The sequence below is a fragment of the Eulemur rufifrons genome, chromosome 17 (assembly GCF_041146395.1).
Source record: "Eulemur rufifrons isolate Redbay chromosome 17, OSU_ERuf_1, whole genome shotgun sequence".
NCBI lineage: Eukaryota > Metazoa > Chordata > Mammalia > Primates > Lemuridae > Eulemur > Eulemur rufifrons.
The window spans coordinates 92,498,783-92,517,830 of NC_090999.1; the positions used below are offsets into that span (position 1 = coordinate 92,498,783).

Consider the following 19,048-nt stretch of genomic DNA (forward strand, 5'->3'; position numbering starts at 1 on the left):
TTATGTTTTTTGTTTCTAAAATTTTCCTTTCCTGTCATCTTTTGTGCTGATGAGATACTTTTTAGTATTCCATTTTAATTCTTTTATTGAATTTCTAGTTATATCTTTATGTTATTTTTTTTAGTGAAAACTTAGAATATTGAATTTCTTCAGCTGAAATGTAGGAGTCTTAAAACAGAATACTGTCCCTTTCCTTAGTGCTCTTCTTGTCATATAAATGGTAAACCAACACATACATTGTGGACTTTTTGCTTTCTTTTTTTTTTTAAGCACGAAAGTGAAGTTTATTGAGGAGAGAAAGATGAGATTATAGAGCAAGAGCAAGATATAAGTTTACAGGGCAAGATGCATATGCCACGGATGACGACTGGACCCACTGTTGCAGCAAACAGAGAGCAAAAGGTACTCTTTGCTTTCAGTAGTCATATGGCTTTGAAAAAGCAAAGAGAAAAGAAAAATATATATTTTTTTTATTATTTACTCACATTTATTTCCATTCTTCATTTCTAATACTGCTTCCCTTGAACGTTTCTTGTAATGGGTCAGTTGGCAACAGATTCTCTCAGTTTTTGATTATCTAAACATGTCTTTATTTTACTTGAGGTTTGAAGGATGGTTTTGCTGGATATAGACTTCTTGGTTGACAGGGTTTTCTTTTTTCAGCCGTTTGAGTTTGTGTTTAAATGTCTTCTGGCCTCCATTGTTTCTGACAAGAGGTCAGCCAACTGTATATGATATGTTATTTTATTTTTCTCTTACTGTTTTCAAGATTTTCTTTTTGCTTTTGGATTTCAGCAGTTTATGCCTTGGAGTGTTTTCTTCTTGTGTATCCTTTTTGAGTGTAAATTTCTTTTTTTTTTTTTTAAACAGTTATACCTAGATGTGGATTATTTGAATCTCTTGAATCTGTAAGTCGGTGCTTTTTACTCTTTCCTTTTTCTTCTGCCATTTCCATTTTGCTTTTAAGTCCACCTAGTTAATTTTTCAATTCAATTATTGCGATTTTCTTTAAAAATTTATTCCAAGTCTAGAGTTTCTGATTTTTTTTTTCTTTTTTTGAGGTAGGGTCTCTCTCTTTTGCCCCAGCCAGAGTGCGGTGCCTCGTCATAGCTCGCTGCAGCCTCCAACTCCTGGGCTGAAGTGATCCTCTTGCCTCAGCCTCCTGACTAGCAAGGACAACAGGCGCTCGTCACTATGCCTGGCTAATTTTAAAATTTTCTGCAGAGATGGAGTCTCACTATTGCCAGGCTGGTTTCAAACTCTTGGGTTCAAGCAGGCCTCCTGTCTGGACCTCTCATATTGCTAGGTTTACAGGTGTGAGCTACTGTGCACAACCTAGAATTTCTAATTTTTAAAATAAAGCTTCCATTTCTCTGTTGAGATTTGCTATCTGTTACTCTCTGGTATCATACTTACCTTTGATTTTTGAACATATTTATTATAGCTATTTTGAAGCCTTTGTCTCCTAAATCCAATATCAGGAGTTAGTTTCTAACTAACTTTTTCCCCTGCTTCCCCCCGCCCCCCGCCCCCCAGTAGGGTTTACATTTTCCTGTTTATTTGCATGTCTAATAGTTTTTTGGGTGGAAATTGGACATGTAGATAATACATTGTAGAGACTTTGGGTTAGTTTTTAAAAATGTTCTTTTGAAGATTATTGTTTTTTGATTCCTAGGCTCTAGCTACAAACTGGGCTCCTTCCCCCCATGTAAAAACTGATAACCTCTTTTCTGTTTTATGGCTTCCAGCTACTACTTTTTTAGCCTGGCCCCTGCTGGTCTCTCCTATCAAACTATTTATATAGTTTGGTGGCCAGCGTAGATTTGGGAGCTTACCCTTGCTATCATTCCACTTTTTCTAGAGATTCCCGCTTAATTTCCAATTCCTCTGCTGGCTTTGGACTCTTCTCCGATACTTGAAGGTGGTAGGGCTTTGCTGTCAGCCATTTCAGCCACACAGTTGGGGAAGGCTCTCAGTTAAAAAGCAGCAAAGTCGCAGATCTCACTGAGTGCAGCTATATCTATTAAGAGGATTTCCTTTCCTGTCTTTGCTTTTTTTCATTTGCCCTGGATTCATTTCCATGCATATACAGTCATGTGTTGCTTGGCAACGGGAGTATGTGTTAACATTTTGAGAGATGTGTTGTTAGGCGATTTTGTCATTGTATGAACTTCGGAGGGTGTACTTACACAAAGCTAGATGGTGTATCTTACTACACACTTAGGCTACATGGTATAGCCCCTTGCTCCTAGACTACAAACCTGTACAGCATGTTACTCTAGTGAATACTCTAGGCAGGTGTAACACAATGGTAGGAATTTGTGTATCTAAACATAGAAAAGGTACAGTGAAAATATGGTAGAAAAGATTTTTAAAAAGCGTACACCTATATAGAGCATTTACTATGAATGGAGCTTTTGCAGGACTGGAAGTTGTTCTGGGTGAGTCAGTGAGTGAGTAGTGAGTGAATGTGACAGCCTAGGACATTACACTAGTAAGACTTTATAAGCACTGTACACTTTGGCTATGCTAAACTTTTAAAAAATTTTTTTTTCAATAATTAACCTTAGTTTGCTATGACTTTTTTACTTTATAAACTTAAAAATTTTTAAAAACAGGCCTGGCAGATGATTCATGCCTATAATCCTAGCACTTTGGGAGTCAAGAGGTGACAGGATTGCTTGAGGCCAGGAGTTCAAGACCAGCCTGAGCAAGAGTGAGACCCTTTTTGTACTCTACAAAAAATAGAAAAATTAGCCGGTCATCATGACTCATGCCTATAGTACCAGCTACTTGGGAGCCTGAGGCAGGAGGATCGCTCATGCCCAGGAGATTGAGGTTGCGGTGAGCTGTAATGACACCACTGCACTCTAGCCCTGGAGACAGAGCAAGACTCTGTCTCTGAAAGAAAAAAAAATTTGGCTATTTTGTAATAACACTTAGCTTAAAACACAGACATATTACATTGTGCAGCGGTATAAAAATATTTTCTTTATATCCTTATTCTGTAAGCTTTTTTTTTTTTAACATTTAAAACTTTTTTGTTAAAAACTAAGACACAAACCACATGTTAGCCTAGGCCTTTGGAGGGTCTGGATCATCAATATCTCTGTTTTCCACCTCCACATCTTGTCCCACTGGGAGGTCTTTGGGCAATAACATGCATAGAGCTGTCTTCTCTTACAATAACAATGCCTTCTTCTGGAATACCTACTGAAGGACCTGCCTGAGGCTGGTTTACAGTTAACTCTTTTTTTTTTTTTAAATAAGTAGAAAGAGTTCACTCTAAAGCAGTGATAAAAAGTGTAGCATAGTAAATACATAAACCAGTAACATAGTTGTTTATTACCATTATCAAGTATTATGTACTATACATTATTGTATGTGTTATGCTTTTATACCATTGGCAGGGCAGTAGGTTTGTTTACACCAGCATCACCACAAACATGTAGGTTATGTGTTGCACTATGACCTTATGATGGCTACGATGTCACTAGAAAAGGAATGTTTCAGCTGTATGCATATGTATGCATATGTTTTTAGTTGCTAAATCAGCTATGTTTTGGGATATTAATTTAACGCTTTGGCTTACCTTAGTATTAAGCAGATGCTATTAAACTATATGAGAAATTTTGATCTTTAAAGTATCTTTATTAATTTTTTATTTCACAAGGTTTTAGGATGTAAATAGCATTTTTCAGTGAACTTTAACATTTTTGAAATTTAATTTTGAGTTTATTTAAATCAGCTGTTGTATATGTGGTCCATTATTGACAGAAACATTATATGACACATGACTGTATGGTTGAGCTGTCAGCCAGGAATTTAAATCTTGACCTTTCTACATAACAGTTCTGAGACCTTTAGAAAAAGAATTTGTCACCTCTGACCCTCAGTTTCCTTATATGGAAAATGGGAAATATAATACATGTTGAGTATCCCTAATCCAAAAATCTGAAATGCTCCAAAATCTGAAACTTTTTGAGTGCTCACATGACATAGCACTCAAAGGAAATGCACATGGGAACATTTTGGATTTTGGAGTTTTGGATTAGGGATGCTGAACTCTGGTTAAGTATAGTGCAGATATATCAAAATCTGAAAAATTCAAAAATCCAAAACACTTTTGGTCCCAAGCATTTTAGATAAGGGATAGTCAGCCTGTATTCATAGTGAGAAATATCATACACTCATGTGAGAATTACATGAAATACCAAGTTCATCGCCTGTATTAATGTCTGGGTGTATACTATCACATGGTTATCACATGGCTCTCTGTGCATATTGCTTTCCAGTGTTTTACCCACTTGTGATGCCACTAGTCAGGTATTTCCTATCCCTTTGTCAACTTTTGGTTCTTTCTATTTTAAAAATAAAGCAATTTGAAATGTAGGTCGCAGTTATGTTATTGATACTAGAAGATACAAGTTTTCTAGTAATTTGAATTAATGTTTTCAAGCTTTTAGTGTGTTGACATTAGCAAGTTGTATGAGATTTTGAAGTGATGTATGAGTTATGCTATTAATACGTTCTGTTGGTAACTCAGTCTTGAATGGTTAGTAAAGAACGTGATGGGCTAGGTAGAGGACTGAATCCTTTGTCTGCAATCTGCAGTTCTGACTTGGTTCATTGTAAAGTCACGTGGTCACACCATCCACTTTTATCTGTGGCACTTGAGTTTTGAGCTTTGCATTAATGCCGTTGGACATTAATAGAGCATTGTTAACCAGAGCAGATTGGATTCCTGTAAAACAATACTTTGTTTTGAAAGAGTAGTCTGTGTGGGGAGCATTACACTGAATACACCAATCACCGACAGCACGGACAGGAAATGTTGGTAGCTTTGGGATGATATAATTGGCTAATACTTGATTAAAAAAAATGTTAGGACAATTGTTAGAATAAAGTCAGCCACTTTGGCATCTAAATTTGCATATGTATGCACATATTTTTAGTTGCTAAATTAGCTATGTTTTGTGATATTTAACACTTTGGCTTACCTTAGTATTAAGCAGTTGCTATTAAACTATATGAGAAATTTTGATCTTTAAAGTATCTTTATTAATATTTTATTTCACAAGATTTTAGGATGTAAATAGCATTTTTCAGTGAACTTTAACATTTTTAAAGTATAATTTGGGTTTATTTAAATCAACATTAAGCTGCTTGTGAGCAAAACAAATTTTTTTTATTGACAGTGCCCCGAAATAAAGATTTTTCACTCTTCTGGTTATCATTAACTATGACTAACTGGTTATCATTAACTATGACTAAATTTGCTTAAATAATACTGGGCCCATAAGTTTTGCTTCTATTTTCAGACCATGTAGTTTAGCATTAACCCTAGGTGGTCCTGCTGTAAAGTGCTGTCAGTTGCCACTAAGGAAAATGGGGAAGGAAAGAATTTATCATTTATGAAGCAATTTTTAGTGCCAGAGGAGTTGCAAAGCATTTTTAGTACTGTGACCACGTTCCTTGCGCTATACCGTTGGCTTGCTGACGGTGGGGTGGCTGAGAAATCCTTTACCACCACCATGCAGAGTGTGATGTCATACTTGTACATGAAGGTCAGTGCTTTTGTTTTCTTCTTCCAGAGGAAATCTTAAGCTCTGCCAATATTGAATTTTAAGAAGCTAAGTAGTTAAGTCTAGATTAATGATGTTTTGCAGTATTTATTTTTATGTATTTGTTCAACATCCAGTTTTAAACTTACAACATGGGCAGTTATAATAGTAGATCACTTATTTGTTGTTTATAATAACAGCCAAAATATATTGAGCTCTTACTCTATAATTAGGCAACATCCTAAGCATTTAACATATTTTCTTTGTCTCTTAAAAATGTTTGTAATTGTGGAATAAAAAAAGAACTTAAAGCATAAATGTATAGCTTCAGTTATCCAGTGAACACCTGTGTAGTCACTGACCAGATCAAGAAATAGAATGTTACTGTTCACCCCTTCATAATTCCTCCACAAGGTAGCCGCTGCCCTGACTTAATGGTGATCACTCCTTTGAGTCTTGATCTTGATTTTTTAAAAATTTTTTTGGTCACCTTTATATATTTTTGAAGACCGTTAGTTTAGTTTTTCCTGCTTTAAAACTTTATACTAATGGAATCATATACTATATTTTTAATCTATTGTCTTTTGTTCACTCTTAGTTTATGACATTTAATATATGCTGTATTTTTGTAATTCATTTCTATTGCTATCTATCTTCTAATAAATATACTACTTTATTTTATTCTGCAGTTATGGGTATTTGGATTATTTCTGGTTTTTAACAATTTTAAACAATGCTGATATGGACATTTTTATACAAGTGTCCTGCTTCACAGAAGTGTTGTATATCTCTAAGAATATACTGAGGAATAGAATTCCCGGATTAAAGGGTATGCATCTTTTCAACTTCAAAATAATGCCCAAATTTTTTTCAAAATTGTTTACCAATTTATACTTCCAGGAGCAACGTATGTGAGTTTTTATGTTCTATACAATCGTATTTTCTCACTTTATTATCCCCATTTCACAGATGTGCAAACTGAGGGCCAGAGGGGTTAAATAACTTGCCAAAGTTCACAATAGCTAGTGAGTAGCAGAGCTGGGATTTGAATATAGATCTGACTTAAGAGCAGACACTTTTCATTTTAACTGTACTATTTCAGGACATTATCTAGAAAACAGAGATTGCCCGTAAAAGCTCAATATTCAGTTATTGTATCTTTGATGAAAATTACAGGAAAGGTCTGTGTTGTGTAGACCTTCCATTTTAATATATATTGAAGGAGTGGAAGTGGATGCATAGATTACAAAAAACCAAGTAAATAAGATAATTACAGAGTGTGACATGTGCTATGAAGGAGATAAAAGGGACTGAGAGGAAACCATATGTTGGGTGGTTTGGGAAGGAGGAGGCTACATGTAAGCTAAGAGCTAAACGATGAGAAGGAGCCAGCCATCTTCAAAGTGCATTACAGTCAGAGGGAACAATACGCCAAAGTTCCTCAGGAGAAAATACTTTAAAACTAGTATTTCTGCAACAGAGCAATATTATTTCAAATTAGAACTCTCAGTAATTAAAGGATAGAGTTTGAGGGGTTATAAAAAATGTTAAGAAAAGTTAATAGGCATAGGAAAGTGGTCTGTGGTCGGAAAAATATAGGAAAATTTGCCTTAACTTCACATTGGGGACAAATCCAAAGAATCTCATGTGGATAGTTTTATTTTTCAACCCTTCCTGAGAAGGCATAGGTGCACAGGTAGGCCCAGGGGTCCAGAGGTTTCAGTAGGAAAATATATAAAGGAAGAAAGAACCTAGTATACTACCTAGAACATTGATTAACACAAGATGCTGGCTTGAGCAGGTAATGAGACTTTTTAACTGGAGAAAGAAATCCTAGAAAATAGCATAGAAACTGAATTTTACCTCCTCTTTCTATCAGAATAGCCTCCAAATAAAATTGAATAACATACATAACGTTAAACATTTGACATGCCTTTCCAGATGACTTTCTAAATACTGTAGCAATTCTTTCTTCTCCATAGGTGGTATGGTCTGTAGCAGTCCTGTGGGGTGAAGAGTTTCATAGACATTGTATACCCTGGGAGGCATTTCTACAGAGCACAAAGAGTTTTTAAAAATCTCCTGGTGCTATCCAGTGCAAGACTTCTGCTGTTCTTTTTCTGAGGACCGTGTTAGAAACCCTTATCTTCTATAAATTTGGAAACAAAGGAATGAGGGAAAGATGAAGAAGGGTGAAGAGCAAAAATATATAGCTGGAGGATTGGAAAGTTCAAGCAGGACGGTTTCCTGAGTTGGATAATTTGCCTGTCTTTTGTCCCTTTGCTCAAAATAGAATCCTAAAATTACCTTCACTCACCGTAATATGTGGAATTCTACCATTTAGGAAGTTCTTTCCTCTACCAAATTAACAGCTTCATAATTCAAGGCAAATTAACCCCTCAAAAGTCTTTTTGCTCATTTGTTAAGTGGGCATAATAGTACCAACCTCTCAAAGATGTGCCAATTTAGGAAAGTAAGACATGTAAGCATTTAAGGATGTGTCTGACACAGAGTAGGCTTTCAATAAATGGAGGCTATTATTAAAGTAAGCCAGCCAGATTATGGGGGTCTCACAAACTAAGAATTCTTAGTTTAATCCATAGGTAATAGGTAACCATCTAGATTATGTGCAACTATATTTTATAAGACCATCTTATTTCTTGAAGGTAGAAAAACTACTATTTCTTTGTATCTTGCAATATTACTTAGCATAAAAAAATTGGTGTATATCTCAATACACATGAATTGAATTGGGTTGGGTTCTATGCCAGAGTTCACTCCAAAATTGGTGTATATCTCAATACACATGAATTGAATTGGGTTGGGTTCTATGCCAGAGTTCACTCCAACTTCAAATATGAAAAGCCAAGTTATTTCCAAACCTACAAATCAGTTCTTATCCAGAATTAAACTCTCAAAGACTCAATGAGGGGAAAAAAAAAAATCACTCTTCTCTGGTGTATTTTCTAAGTGTTTGCATAGTTATAGGAAGTAGTAAAAGAATATCTCAAATACAGGTGAAGATAAAGTGTATGTACCTAGGAAGGCAGCTTGTTCACTACTAACTGGCCTTTTCCATCTTATTTTTCATTTAGCATAGATGTTAATTTGGGATAGAATTTAAAACTAATTCCTGGAGGGAATTATTTTTTGGTTTATTTATGTGTGTAGTATATTATTATGTAATTATGATTTCCCTTAATGTTGGACTTGTAACCTTTTTTTTCCCCCCCAGAGACAGGGTCTTGCTCTGTTGCCCAGGCAACAGTGGTGTGATCATAGTTCACTGCAGCCTTGAACTCCTGGGCTCAAGTGATCCTCCCTCCTCATCCTCCCAAGTAGCTGGGACTACAGGTGCGGATCACCACGCCCAGCTAATTTTTCTTATTTTTTATAGAGACAGGGTTTTGCTATGTTACCCAGGCTGGTCTTAAACTCCTGGCTTCAAACAGTCCTCGCACCACAGCCTCCCAAAGTGCTAAGATTACAAGCATGAGCCACTGTGCCTGGCCTTGACTTGTGACTTTTTTATGGCTTATGGTTATCAGTTTTTTGGTTTTTTGGGGGGATTTAGATGATGTGGACTGCCAGAATAATTTGAAACTGGATAGCCTGAATAAGGGTGCACAGCTTTGTATTCCTTAAAATTTCTGTTATCTCTGCCATAGCTACTACCCTGTACATAGCACAATCTTCTGAATAAGCAATTGTTACATGAATAAAAAACTTTATATATACTATGTGTCTTCCCTCCCTCCAGTCTTTCCTTGCTCATGTAGTTTTTTTTTTGTCACTTTAGATTATTTGATGAAGTTTGATTTACCTTGTACAAAGTTTCATTAATTGAGATTGGGATTGAAATTTTATTTCATAGATCAAAATACTAGGAAGCTTTAGGTTAAGGTTTTTAATTGTAATTTTTAAAATACTTGGATAAATTTTTTTCCTTAAGATTTGATTTTTCTCCATTATTTTAAAAAAGAAACATCATAGGTTGTCTCTAAAATGCCAAAGAAAATTCTAGCATTAGGGAAGAAACAATAGCTTGATATTATAAGAATTTTTTCAGTGAAAAAAATATCATCACTAAACCATATCATTGTGTTCTAAGTAGTGTTTTCTCTTAGGTCTAAAAACTTTGAAATATGACCTTTGATATGTAAAAGATAAATTGGTAAATCAAGACAGGTAACTGAAAACATTTTGCAAATTTCTAAGATGTACATCTAGGAATAAATTTTTTTTTTTTTTTAGACAGAGTCTCGCTCTGTTGCATGGGCTAGAGTGCCATGGTGTCAGCCTAGCTCCGAGCAGCCACAAACTCTTGGGTTCAAGCGATTCTCCTGCCTCAGCCTCCCAAGTAGCTGGGATTATAGGTGTGCACCACCACACCCAGCTCCTTTTTTTTTGTTTTAGTAGAGATGGGGTCTTGCTTTTGCTTAGGCTGGAGGAATAAATCTAAAACATATTTACATCCTAATTATCATAAAAGATTTAATCTATCTTTCTGGTCAAGTATACTTTTTTTTAAACAGTTAAATGTTCACTAAAACCATCAGGAATTAAAAACTAGATCCAAAAGAAGAAAAACTATTTTACTTTATCTTTCACTTGGAGAACAGTTGAGCATGTTCAACTGATTTAATCATTTTCTTTTCTGGTTACTGAGGGTCTATCTATCTGGGTCTTCCATTCTTTCCTCTGTCTTCCGCCCTTCCCAATTTTATTCTCACCCCTACCCTCAGTCCCTGCTTGGGAGACTCAGAATCACAATGCTATTAATACTTTTTGAAAGATTATTTCCTGGAATAATACTAAATTAATTTGGACCAACTTCATTTAACGTGGCATCCATAAAATCATTTATGCTGTTGTTTTTTACTTTTTATCCATTAGTGTGGAAAACACAGTAAAGAAAACAAACCCATCATTTATGTGAAAATGGCAGGTAGATTGAAGATTTTATTTACGTACCTTTGTATTAGCGTAATTTATAGTTCATAATTGCATATATGAAATTTTCCATGACTATAAGGTTTTTATACATTGTGTGTGTGTGTGTGTGTGTGTGTGGACAAAATGCCATACCTGATAATTTCCTTATTTCTCTGCAATGTATTTAAAGAAACAAAAGATGTATATTGCACTTTGGTTTCCTGATATTTCAGGAAGTTAATACAATTATAAACCAAACTTCATTTTTAAGTCTATTCATTGAGCTACAGGTAATAACAAACAATTATTTGATTTTAACTTTTGAATTGTATTTTAAAGATAAATGAAGCACATTTTTAAATAGAACTGCCAGAAGATGAGGAAGATAATTTTTCCTTTTATATGGACCCACCTTAATTTAAAATACTACTTGATACATGCAGTATTTAAGTGGAAAATCTTACTTTGTTTTTTGAACATAGTTGTGCATAGTATGGTGGAAACTAGCAAAATTATTGCTAGATCTTCAACTTTTTTTTGAGGTGGAATTCTGATCAACACCCATATCAAAAATTTTAGGATGCCTGCATACTTTTGCATTGCTAAAAAAAAAAGCCCGTATCAATAGTTAGCCTTGGAAAAAGTAGCCTGTTAAGTACACAAATCTTTAGTTTTCTTTTAACAGAGATTGGGAGAGAGATGTCTTTTTAGTATGTATTAGATATTGTATTTTCTTATAATACTTGGAGGTTATATATTCTAAAGTCTTCTTTCATAAAATAACTCCAAGAGCATTATATATCTTAGAGTAAAAACTAAGAAACTTTTATTTAAAGTTAATTGAATTAACAGGTAGACATTTTTGATCTGGCTTTATTTGAATAATTGAACGGTTGAGTCATCAATCCCTATTTGTAGTCAATTTTTATTATTTGGCCTTGTCATTGACTCTCTGCTGGAACACAGTCAATAGTAGAAGTACAGCCAAAGTGGATTGTTCTTGCAATTTAGCTATGCAGGCTCCTGGGCACAATTTTTTTTTTTTTTTTTTTTTTACTTCAAACATACATATTTCTAACGTTTTAGTGGTTGCTGGTTTCCATGTTTATACCAGCAAGAATAGGGATAACAATAGGCAGGCATATTCACTGAAATGAGAAGTGACAGTTTGCAGTCTGATACAAAGGAAGAGATGAGAGAAATGACTAGAAGCAGTCACTTCAAAAAGTTTGTGACCCAGAAATTCCACTCCTGGGTATATACTCAAGATAAATGAAAACAAATGTGCACCCAAAAACTTGTACACAAATGTTCATTGTAGCATTATTCATAATAGCCAAAAAGTGAAATGAGCCTAAGTGTCTAATTGATGAATGAAGAAAATGTAGGATATCCATGCAGTGGAATATTATTTGGCAGTAAAAAGGAGGGAAGTACTGATATATACTATAACATTAATGAACCTTGAAAACATTTTCCTAAGTGAAAGAAGCCACATGCACAGCCTACATACAGTGTGATTGCATGTATATAAAATGTCAGAATAGAGAAATTTGTGGAGACAGAAAGCTAGTTGGTGGTTACCAGGGGCTGGAGGAAGGGGGAATTGGGGAGTGACTAATGGGCACTGAGTTTCTTTTTAGCGTGATAAAAATATTCTAAAGTCGATTGTGGTGATAGTCTTACAACTTTGTGGATATGCTAAAAATCATTGTATTGGGCACTTTAAATGGGTGAATTGTGTGGTATGTTAATTACATTGCAATAAAGCTGTTCAAAAACTATAGCAGATTTGGAATAATTATAAATTTTTTATGGGGGTGATCGGTTCTGTGTACCATCCCTGGGGGCGCCCCTCTCACAGTGCAGTACAGTAATCACTGGTAGGTGATAGTTAATGAAACTGTGTTACAAGAAAAATTATTATATTTATGTCTTAGGCTCTGCTTTAAAAAATTTGTGAGCTACTATCAGAAGTGTTTAACATTGAAGTTTCATATTTAAATTCTTAGTGATCTTAAAATGATTCATTTCCATGTATTTCATGTAGTTGAGGCTATAGCTATGTCAGTGAATGAAAACATGAGGATTGGTTTAAAATTTAATTATTTTTCTCTTAACATCATTAAAAAGCCTAGAAAAGTATTTTCAAAAAAATACTTAGGCCGACGTGGTGGCTCACGCCTGTAATCCTAGCACTCTGGGAGGCTGAGGCGGGCGGATTGTTTGAGCTCAGGAGTTCGAGACCAGCCTGAGCAAGAGCAAGACCCTGTCTCTACTGAAAAATAAAAAGAAATTAGCTGGACAACTAAAAATATATAGAAAAAATTAGCCGGGCATGGTGGTGCATGCCTGTAGTCCCAGTTACTTGGAAGGCTGAGGCAGAAGGATTGCTTGAGCCCAGGAGTTTGAGGTTGCTGTGAGCTAGGGTAATGCCATGGCACTCTAGCCCGGGTGACAGAGCGGGACTCTGCCAAAAAAAAAACCAAAACAAAACCACACAAAAGAAATACTTAAATTATTGCATCTGGTTTATTTTAGTGTATCTTTTCAAAATCAAAGAATCATCAGTAGTTAAGCTATATAAGTATGGAATCTAAGAGCTGATCAAGGTTGATATGATAGTACTTTTAAAAAGCATGTAACAATATTGCATTAAATGGAATTGAATGACAGATCTTGGGTCAAGGGAAAATGGAAGTTTGGATTATTATGTAGATTTTGTACTGTGGCAGCACAGAACTTGCATCTCATTTCTGCAATAAAAAATTATATTCAGAATTCTCCAAAGCATGCGAAGCACTGAAAATGGTTTTAAATAATTAATTTATAATAGTTGCTTCTTCTGCATTTAAAGAAAGAATGTCTGAAACATAGCTGTATTTTGTTTTCTGCTATTGAGATATGTATAGGTAGAGGAACAACCATGGGGCCACTTTTGGGACATTATTTTAGATCCAGCACATCTTTTATTTCCCAAGCCGTCTCCTTTCTCCCTTCATGACCTTTTTAGGCTCTGTTACTGATTTGGAAAAGTGTCGTATGCCTTGGGTGTATTGGGACAGAACAAAAATTGAGAACCACTTAGAGAGAAAGAAAGTAGAGAACAGAAAACTAAGAATTATAGAATCAGACATGAAATTTAAAGACCTAAGAAGGAAACGTCAAACAGCTCATGTCTGAATCTGAGAAAAATTACAAAGGAAAGCTTGAAGAACACAGAGTGATTGAATGCAGGTAAGGAATGAGTAAAGGGAGGAGTTATGAACGAATCTTGGGATCCATGGGACTCTTCCTATCTTGGACTGTAAAGGGAAAACTGTATTCATTGGTGAGGAAGAGGAGTTTTAATCTGTTAGTGGTGAAATTTCAGATGTGGGAAAGGTGGCCACTAGGTGATGTGAATTTGTGGCTGGAGAGATGCAGTCTGGATTGACTGACCTAGCTAGCCTATGGCTAGCAATCGGTGTTCTTTATTCTCCAGACTTCACCAAAGTGTAATTAAAATTTGAAATTATTAAAATGGGTTTACTGTCATGGTGAGATTTAAATTTTAAGAAATCTCAGTAATTAAGGTTTTCTTCTACTTTATTGCTTTATGTTTTCCTCAGGTAAAATATTCAGAAACCCTTGATTATTGGAAATCTATACTGTGTCCTCCTAAATATGGTTAAGTGTATTTGTATTTATCAGGTGATTTTAAATTTTAAATAATTCTTAAACGTAATTCACATTTCTTTTTATAACCAGGAACCTTTTGAGGATGGCTTTGCAAATGGTGAAGAAAGTACTCCAACCAGAGATGCTGTGGTCACATACGCTGCAGAAAGTAAAGGAGTTGTGAAGTTTGGCTGGATCAAGGGTGTATTAGTATGTATATGTAGACTTTATTTTAGAATGACAGTATTTCTGTTGATTATAAAACCTTCCTAATATTCTCATCAGTTCTCAAGAGAATTTTTATTTCCCTCTGTTACAACTTTGTTGTCTGAGTGCTGTAGAAGATCAAATTAATAACTTGTACCTCCATTCGTTTTGGATATTAAATTTAATAAAGAAGATATATTTATTAATTTAACCAAATTATCCTTTATTGCCTGTAAATTATATTTCCTTGCTTCTTGTGAATCTCACATATTGTCACTTTTGGGAGATTAAGTATGAAGCTATCAGATTGATGGAAGCATCAAAATTCAGAAAGCTGAGCAGGAAATAGAGCTGAAATATGCCAGCTTTCTTTCACACTATCCCCGTTATCTTTTGAAGAGAAGTATATTGAAGTTAACAAGTAACAGAATAAAGGAGAAATCTGTTTCTTGAATTTACTTCAGTACACAGGTTTAGGTGATTAAGGTTCATATTTAGTTCTATTTTTCTGTGTTAGAATAGGCACTAAGGTTTTAACTAAAGTAGACTGGATTGCCTTCTCATTGAGACTTTGGAAGCATTTAATAGAGTTGGTATTGGAATTTAGAGAAGTAGAGGGAAAAATCGCAGTTCTGGTAGTAATTTTATTGCCTAATCAATAAGGTGAATGCGAAGCTCTGGGTATTGTTTGCTTATGCTTAGATTTTAGTACTTTAGGAGACTATGTTCTATGTATGAGCATAATAAATAAAAGTGAAAATAAATTTGGGAAACTCAAAAATTTACTTTAAAAAAATGAACAATTGGCATTTTGTATTGACATACTTAAATCTGCTGAAGAAATCATATGAAAGGAGGATGTTATAAAAGAATGAGCAAAAATTAAACTTGTGTCAATAAAGGGTAATATAAAGTTTTTTTAAGGGCTGAAGTCTTAAAATATTTCTTGTATCTTTTATGTTTCTACTGCTTCAGATAATTGTGATGAACATATTTATTTACACACACACTGTCTTATATTACAATGCATTTACATTAGTTCAAATGTAAGCTGTTATTAAACTCTTTTTAAAAACTGTTAAAAGGGTGGGGTAGGAATTAGATTTAAAAACTGTATCTTCTATAGTCAAATGCGTGTTATCCCCTTTTTTGGCTGGTTTAGTGTTTACTGCTGTATTATTTGATTATTTTTCTTCATATATATCTTTACTTATTTTTCTCTTTTAGGTACGTTGTATGTTAAACATTTGGGGTGTGATGCTGTTCATTAGATTGTCATGGATTGTGGGTCAAGCTGGAATAGGTAAGTGAAGCTATGCCCTGCTTGATTTGAGAACAATGCGTAAGCAAAATAGCTGTTCCTGAGCTCTCAACCTCATAAAACTCAAGCAATGGAGTCATTCTGATCTATGTTTTTCTTTATATCAGATTGTTATCTTAATGTTACTTTTTTCATAATTCTGATTTTTCTAAAATGGCATCAGAATTAGGTAATCTATAACTTACAGTGTAAATTCATTATACTTAGACCAACCAGTTCTAGATAATGGCAGGTAAAGTATTCTCAATTTCTTTTCTTTCTCCTTAAAGGTCTGTCAGTCATTGTAATAATGATGGCCACTGTTGTGACAACTATCACAGGACTGTCCACTTCAGCAATAGCTACTAATGGATTTGTAAGAGGAGGTAACTTCAATCTTTTTGTATCATTGTCATCAGATCACATTTACTAAATAGAGGTTTAAATTGTATTTCTAATTATTTTTTACCTTACTAGAAGCAACATATGAGGTCTACGTAGACAAGAAAATTACTGTTGAGCACTTCCAAACTAGTATGTTTGAATGTACAATTTTATATTGATCCATATACATGCACTTTAAATTATTTAAGATGTTCAGCATGTCTGGTAGCAAGAATATAGCTTCTACTTGCGTCTCTCCTCCACTGGACTGCATCCTGTTGCCTCCTCCCAGGCTTTAGCCCTTGGATCAGTAACATGCATGCTGGCATTTGGTTAACATTGTGCAAGTATAACCTCATTCCCCCTCATTTTGAGGGAAACTGAGGCAGAGTACCTTTCCCATGATCTAATAGCTTTGTGTGAGATACACCTGGGACTCTAAATCCTTACTTTGAGGTCCAGCTCTCTACTGTGAGCACCCTGAGGCCTCTTTCATTGACGTCCACAACATCTCCACAAGATCTATGGCGTGGAGGAGGGGGGAGGTGGGGAGGGGGGAGAGACAGAGCGTGAGTGCATGCCAGGTTGAGCTTTTCATTTTTTTTTCAATTTATGTAACCAAAACATTTGTACCCTGAGCTTGTCATCATCTTCGTATGTCAAGAAGTATGATGCAGAATATGATCACTATGGCCCCGGGAAACTAGCAGCTCATATCAATATGGTTATGACTGTGCTGAGCATGCATCACTGTTTACAGAAGTTTCATGTGTATTAGTCTGGATTGGGCTATAGATGTGAATATGTCCAACAGAGTTAATCAGACAACACCAGAGATTCCTCTTGCCTTCCTGTGAACTGGATGCCCCATGCTTCATTTCTCTCTGCCGCTGTTGGGGAATGGAAGAGGGAGGAGAAACAGATTGCGGTGTTAGTTATTTGCAGGGGATCAGCAAATCATCAAAGAATTTCTTACCCTCAAACCTTAGAATCTAGGTTGTGAGCCTCAGGGGGAATGGGGCATGAATCCACTGGGAGCATGAACCCTGAACTGTTTCCCGTTTGAATCTGAACTTCAAAAAGCATAGATTTTCCTGGATTGTGACCAAAAAGCCATTTCATTTTTCAATACTATTGAGTATGTGTGTATGTGTGTGTGTGTTTAGTCACAGATACAACTACCTCAAAGACTTTGTGTCCAGTCTTCTGTCCTGGAGGACCAGGGAGATGATTACAATGTAGAAGATATACAGCTTTGTCCTGACAGGTTACCATGTGCTACAGTTTTGCTTCAGTTCCATCAAAATGATAGTTCACAAAGGAAGAACATATAGGGGAAAAAACATTGGATTATACAATTTGGAGTTCTTCCATTATCATCAAGTATTTATACAATTGAGAAGTAAATACATTTGCTGAAATAATGAAACCTATAGAAGATAAAAGAGAAAGGCATTAAAGAAACAACCAAATACCATGAAGCTTTGTTAGAAGGCATGTTAGTTGGTGACTTTGGACACCTGGCTGATCTTTACAGAATATAAACAGGCTGCATCATCTGCAATTAATGTTTCCCAGAGATTATTTCGGTGAATGTAAGCCCCTCTGTCTCCTCTGTATCTGACTCATGGACTTGGCGACCCCTAACAAGATTTCGTTTGGTATCATGAAAAAACAGTATTTTCCACAGGGGAGAAAGCAGATACAGGTATAAAACTGAGATCATATTGCACCTGTATTCGTAATTCTAAATTGGAAGTATTAGGAGACTCATGCATTTTATCTTGAAAGCACATGTGTCTTAGCTCTGCCCATTAAAATAACCTGTACTAAGATGACCTGTCCATCAAAATGACCAACCCAGAAGCAATAAGCAACCCTAGTACCCACATTATGTATTTGCACTCAAAAGAACCAGGGAAGATTTTGAAGAAATGATTGATTCCAGATCTGGGCAAGGAATGTGCTTAGACATCTTTTCACATTCAGGAACAAGGAAGATAACAAAGATGACTAGTTTCATGTCAAAAGGACCCAGGAGCCAACTTGAAGAAGCTGACACTGGCTGAAGTTTGGATAATTTGTTCAGCAATAATAATCATAACTGATTGGGATGAAAATATAATATATGATCAAATCCATAAGTTCACAATGAAATATCACAAAAAAATCTTATTTTTCCCTTTGGAAACATGCTAGGGGACCATCTTATGAAAATTGATAAATAAAGGTACAGAATCTAGTGTTAAACTCCTGAATGAAAGTTTCCTTACCTGAACTAAAGGTAACCAAGAAATTGATGGGATTTGTTCTTTAGATAATTATTCTACATAATAAGTGAAGGAGGAATGAGAATTATAATATTCAACTTTGTAAACCTTTTACTTGATGAAAGTACTATAAAGTATTATTTCCCAACAAGTTGAACCTAAATCGCATCATGCCCATATCTCCAGGAAGCATTTATAGAACACGCAGGGGAGAGAGGAACTTGTTAAATGGCACTATAGGATGATGACAGCAAATTCCGGACTGGGAATCTCTGTGGAACAAGGAATCCTTATTTAGCAAAATTTCACAGAGCTAAAAAGATGGAAAGGGAGTTTGGGTTTGAGACAAACTGAAGAGACTCCATGTAGGAGTGTGAGTTTTGTTTGCCATTTTTAACCATAAACTCAACCTTAGGATGGTACCAAGAGTGCCTGGATTAGATTTCCTACCAGCCACTGAGAGCTTGATTTTGACTGCCTGCCATGTAAGAGCCAGTTAGAGAGAGGGTGATAGAGCTAGAATTAGCCAAAGGATCAGGGTATCAAAGGGGAAATGGATGGATGCCATGGGAGTAGTGATGTCTGGGGAACTCATTTGAACTTTATATAGACAGAGTTGATTATGAAGGGAATTAATAAGGAAATAAATTTACTTAAAATATTATTCAAAGATTGGGAAACATACTAACTCTGTTTAGTAATTTTTATTTTGAAGAGCTCTGTTTTAA

At 35.3% G+C, this 19,048-nt stretch overlaps 1 protein-coding gene across 2 annotated transcripts in view; it reads left to right on the plus strand.

The window, feature by feature from the left end:
* The window catches only part of SLC12A2 (solute carrier family 12 member 2), a 90,431-nt gene that overhangs the window by 11,317 nt on the left and 60,066 nt on the right, over nt 1-19,048 (plus strand). For both annotated transcript variants that reach the window (XM_069492037.1, XM_069492038.1), the window contains exons 2-4: nt 14,250-14,369; nt 15,594-15,669; nt 15,957-16,052. In XM_069492037.1, coding sequence (XP_069348138.1) covers nt 14,250-14,369; nt 15,594-15,669; nt 15,957-16,052 — 292 coding nt within the window. The remainder of the gene's footprint in view (nt 1-14,249; nt 14,370-15,593; nt 15,670-15,956; nt 16,053-19,048) is intronic.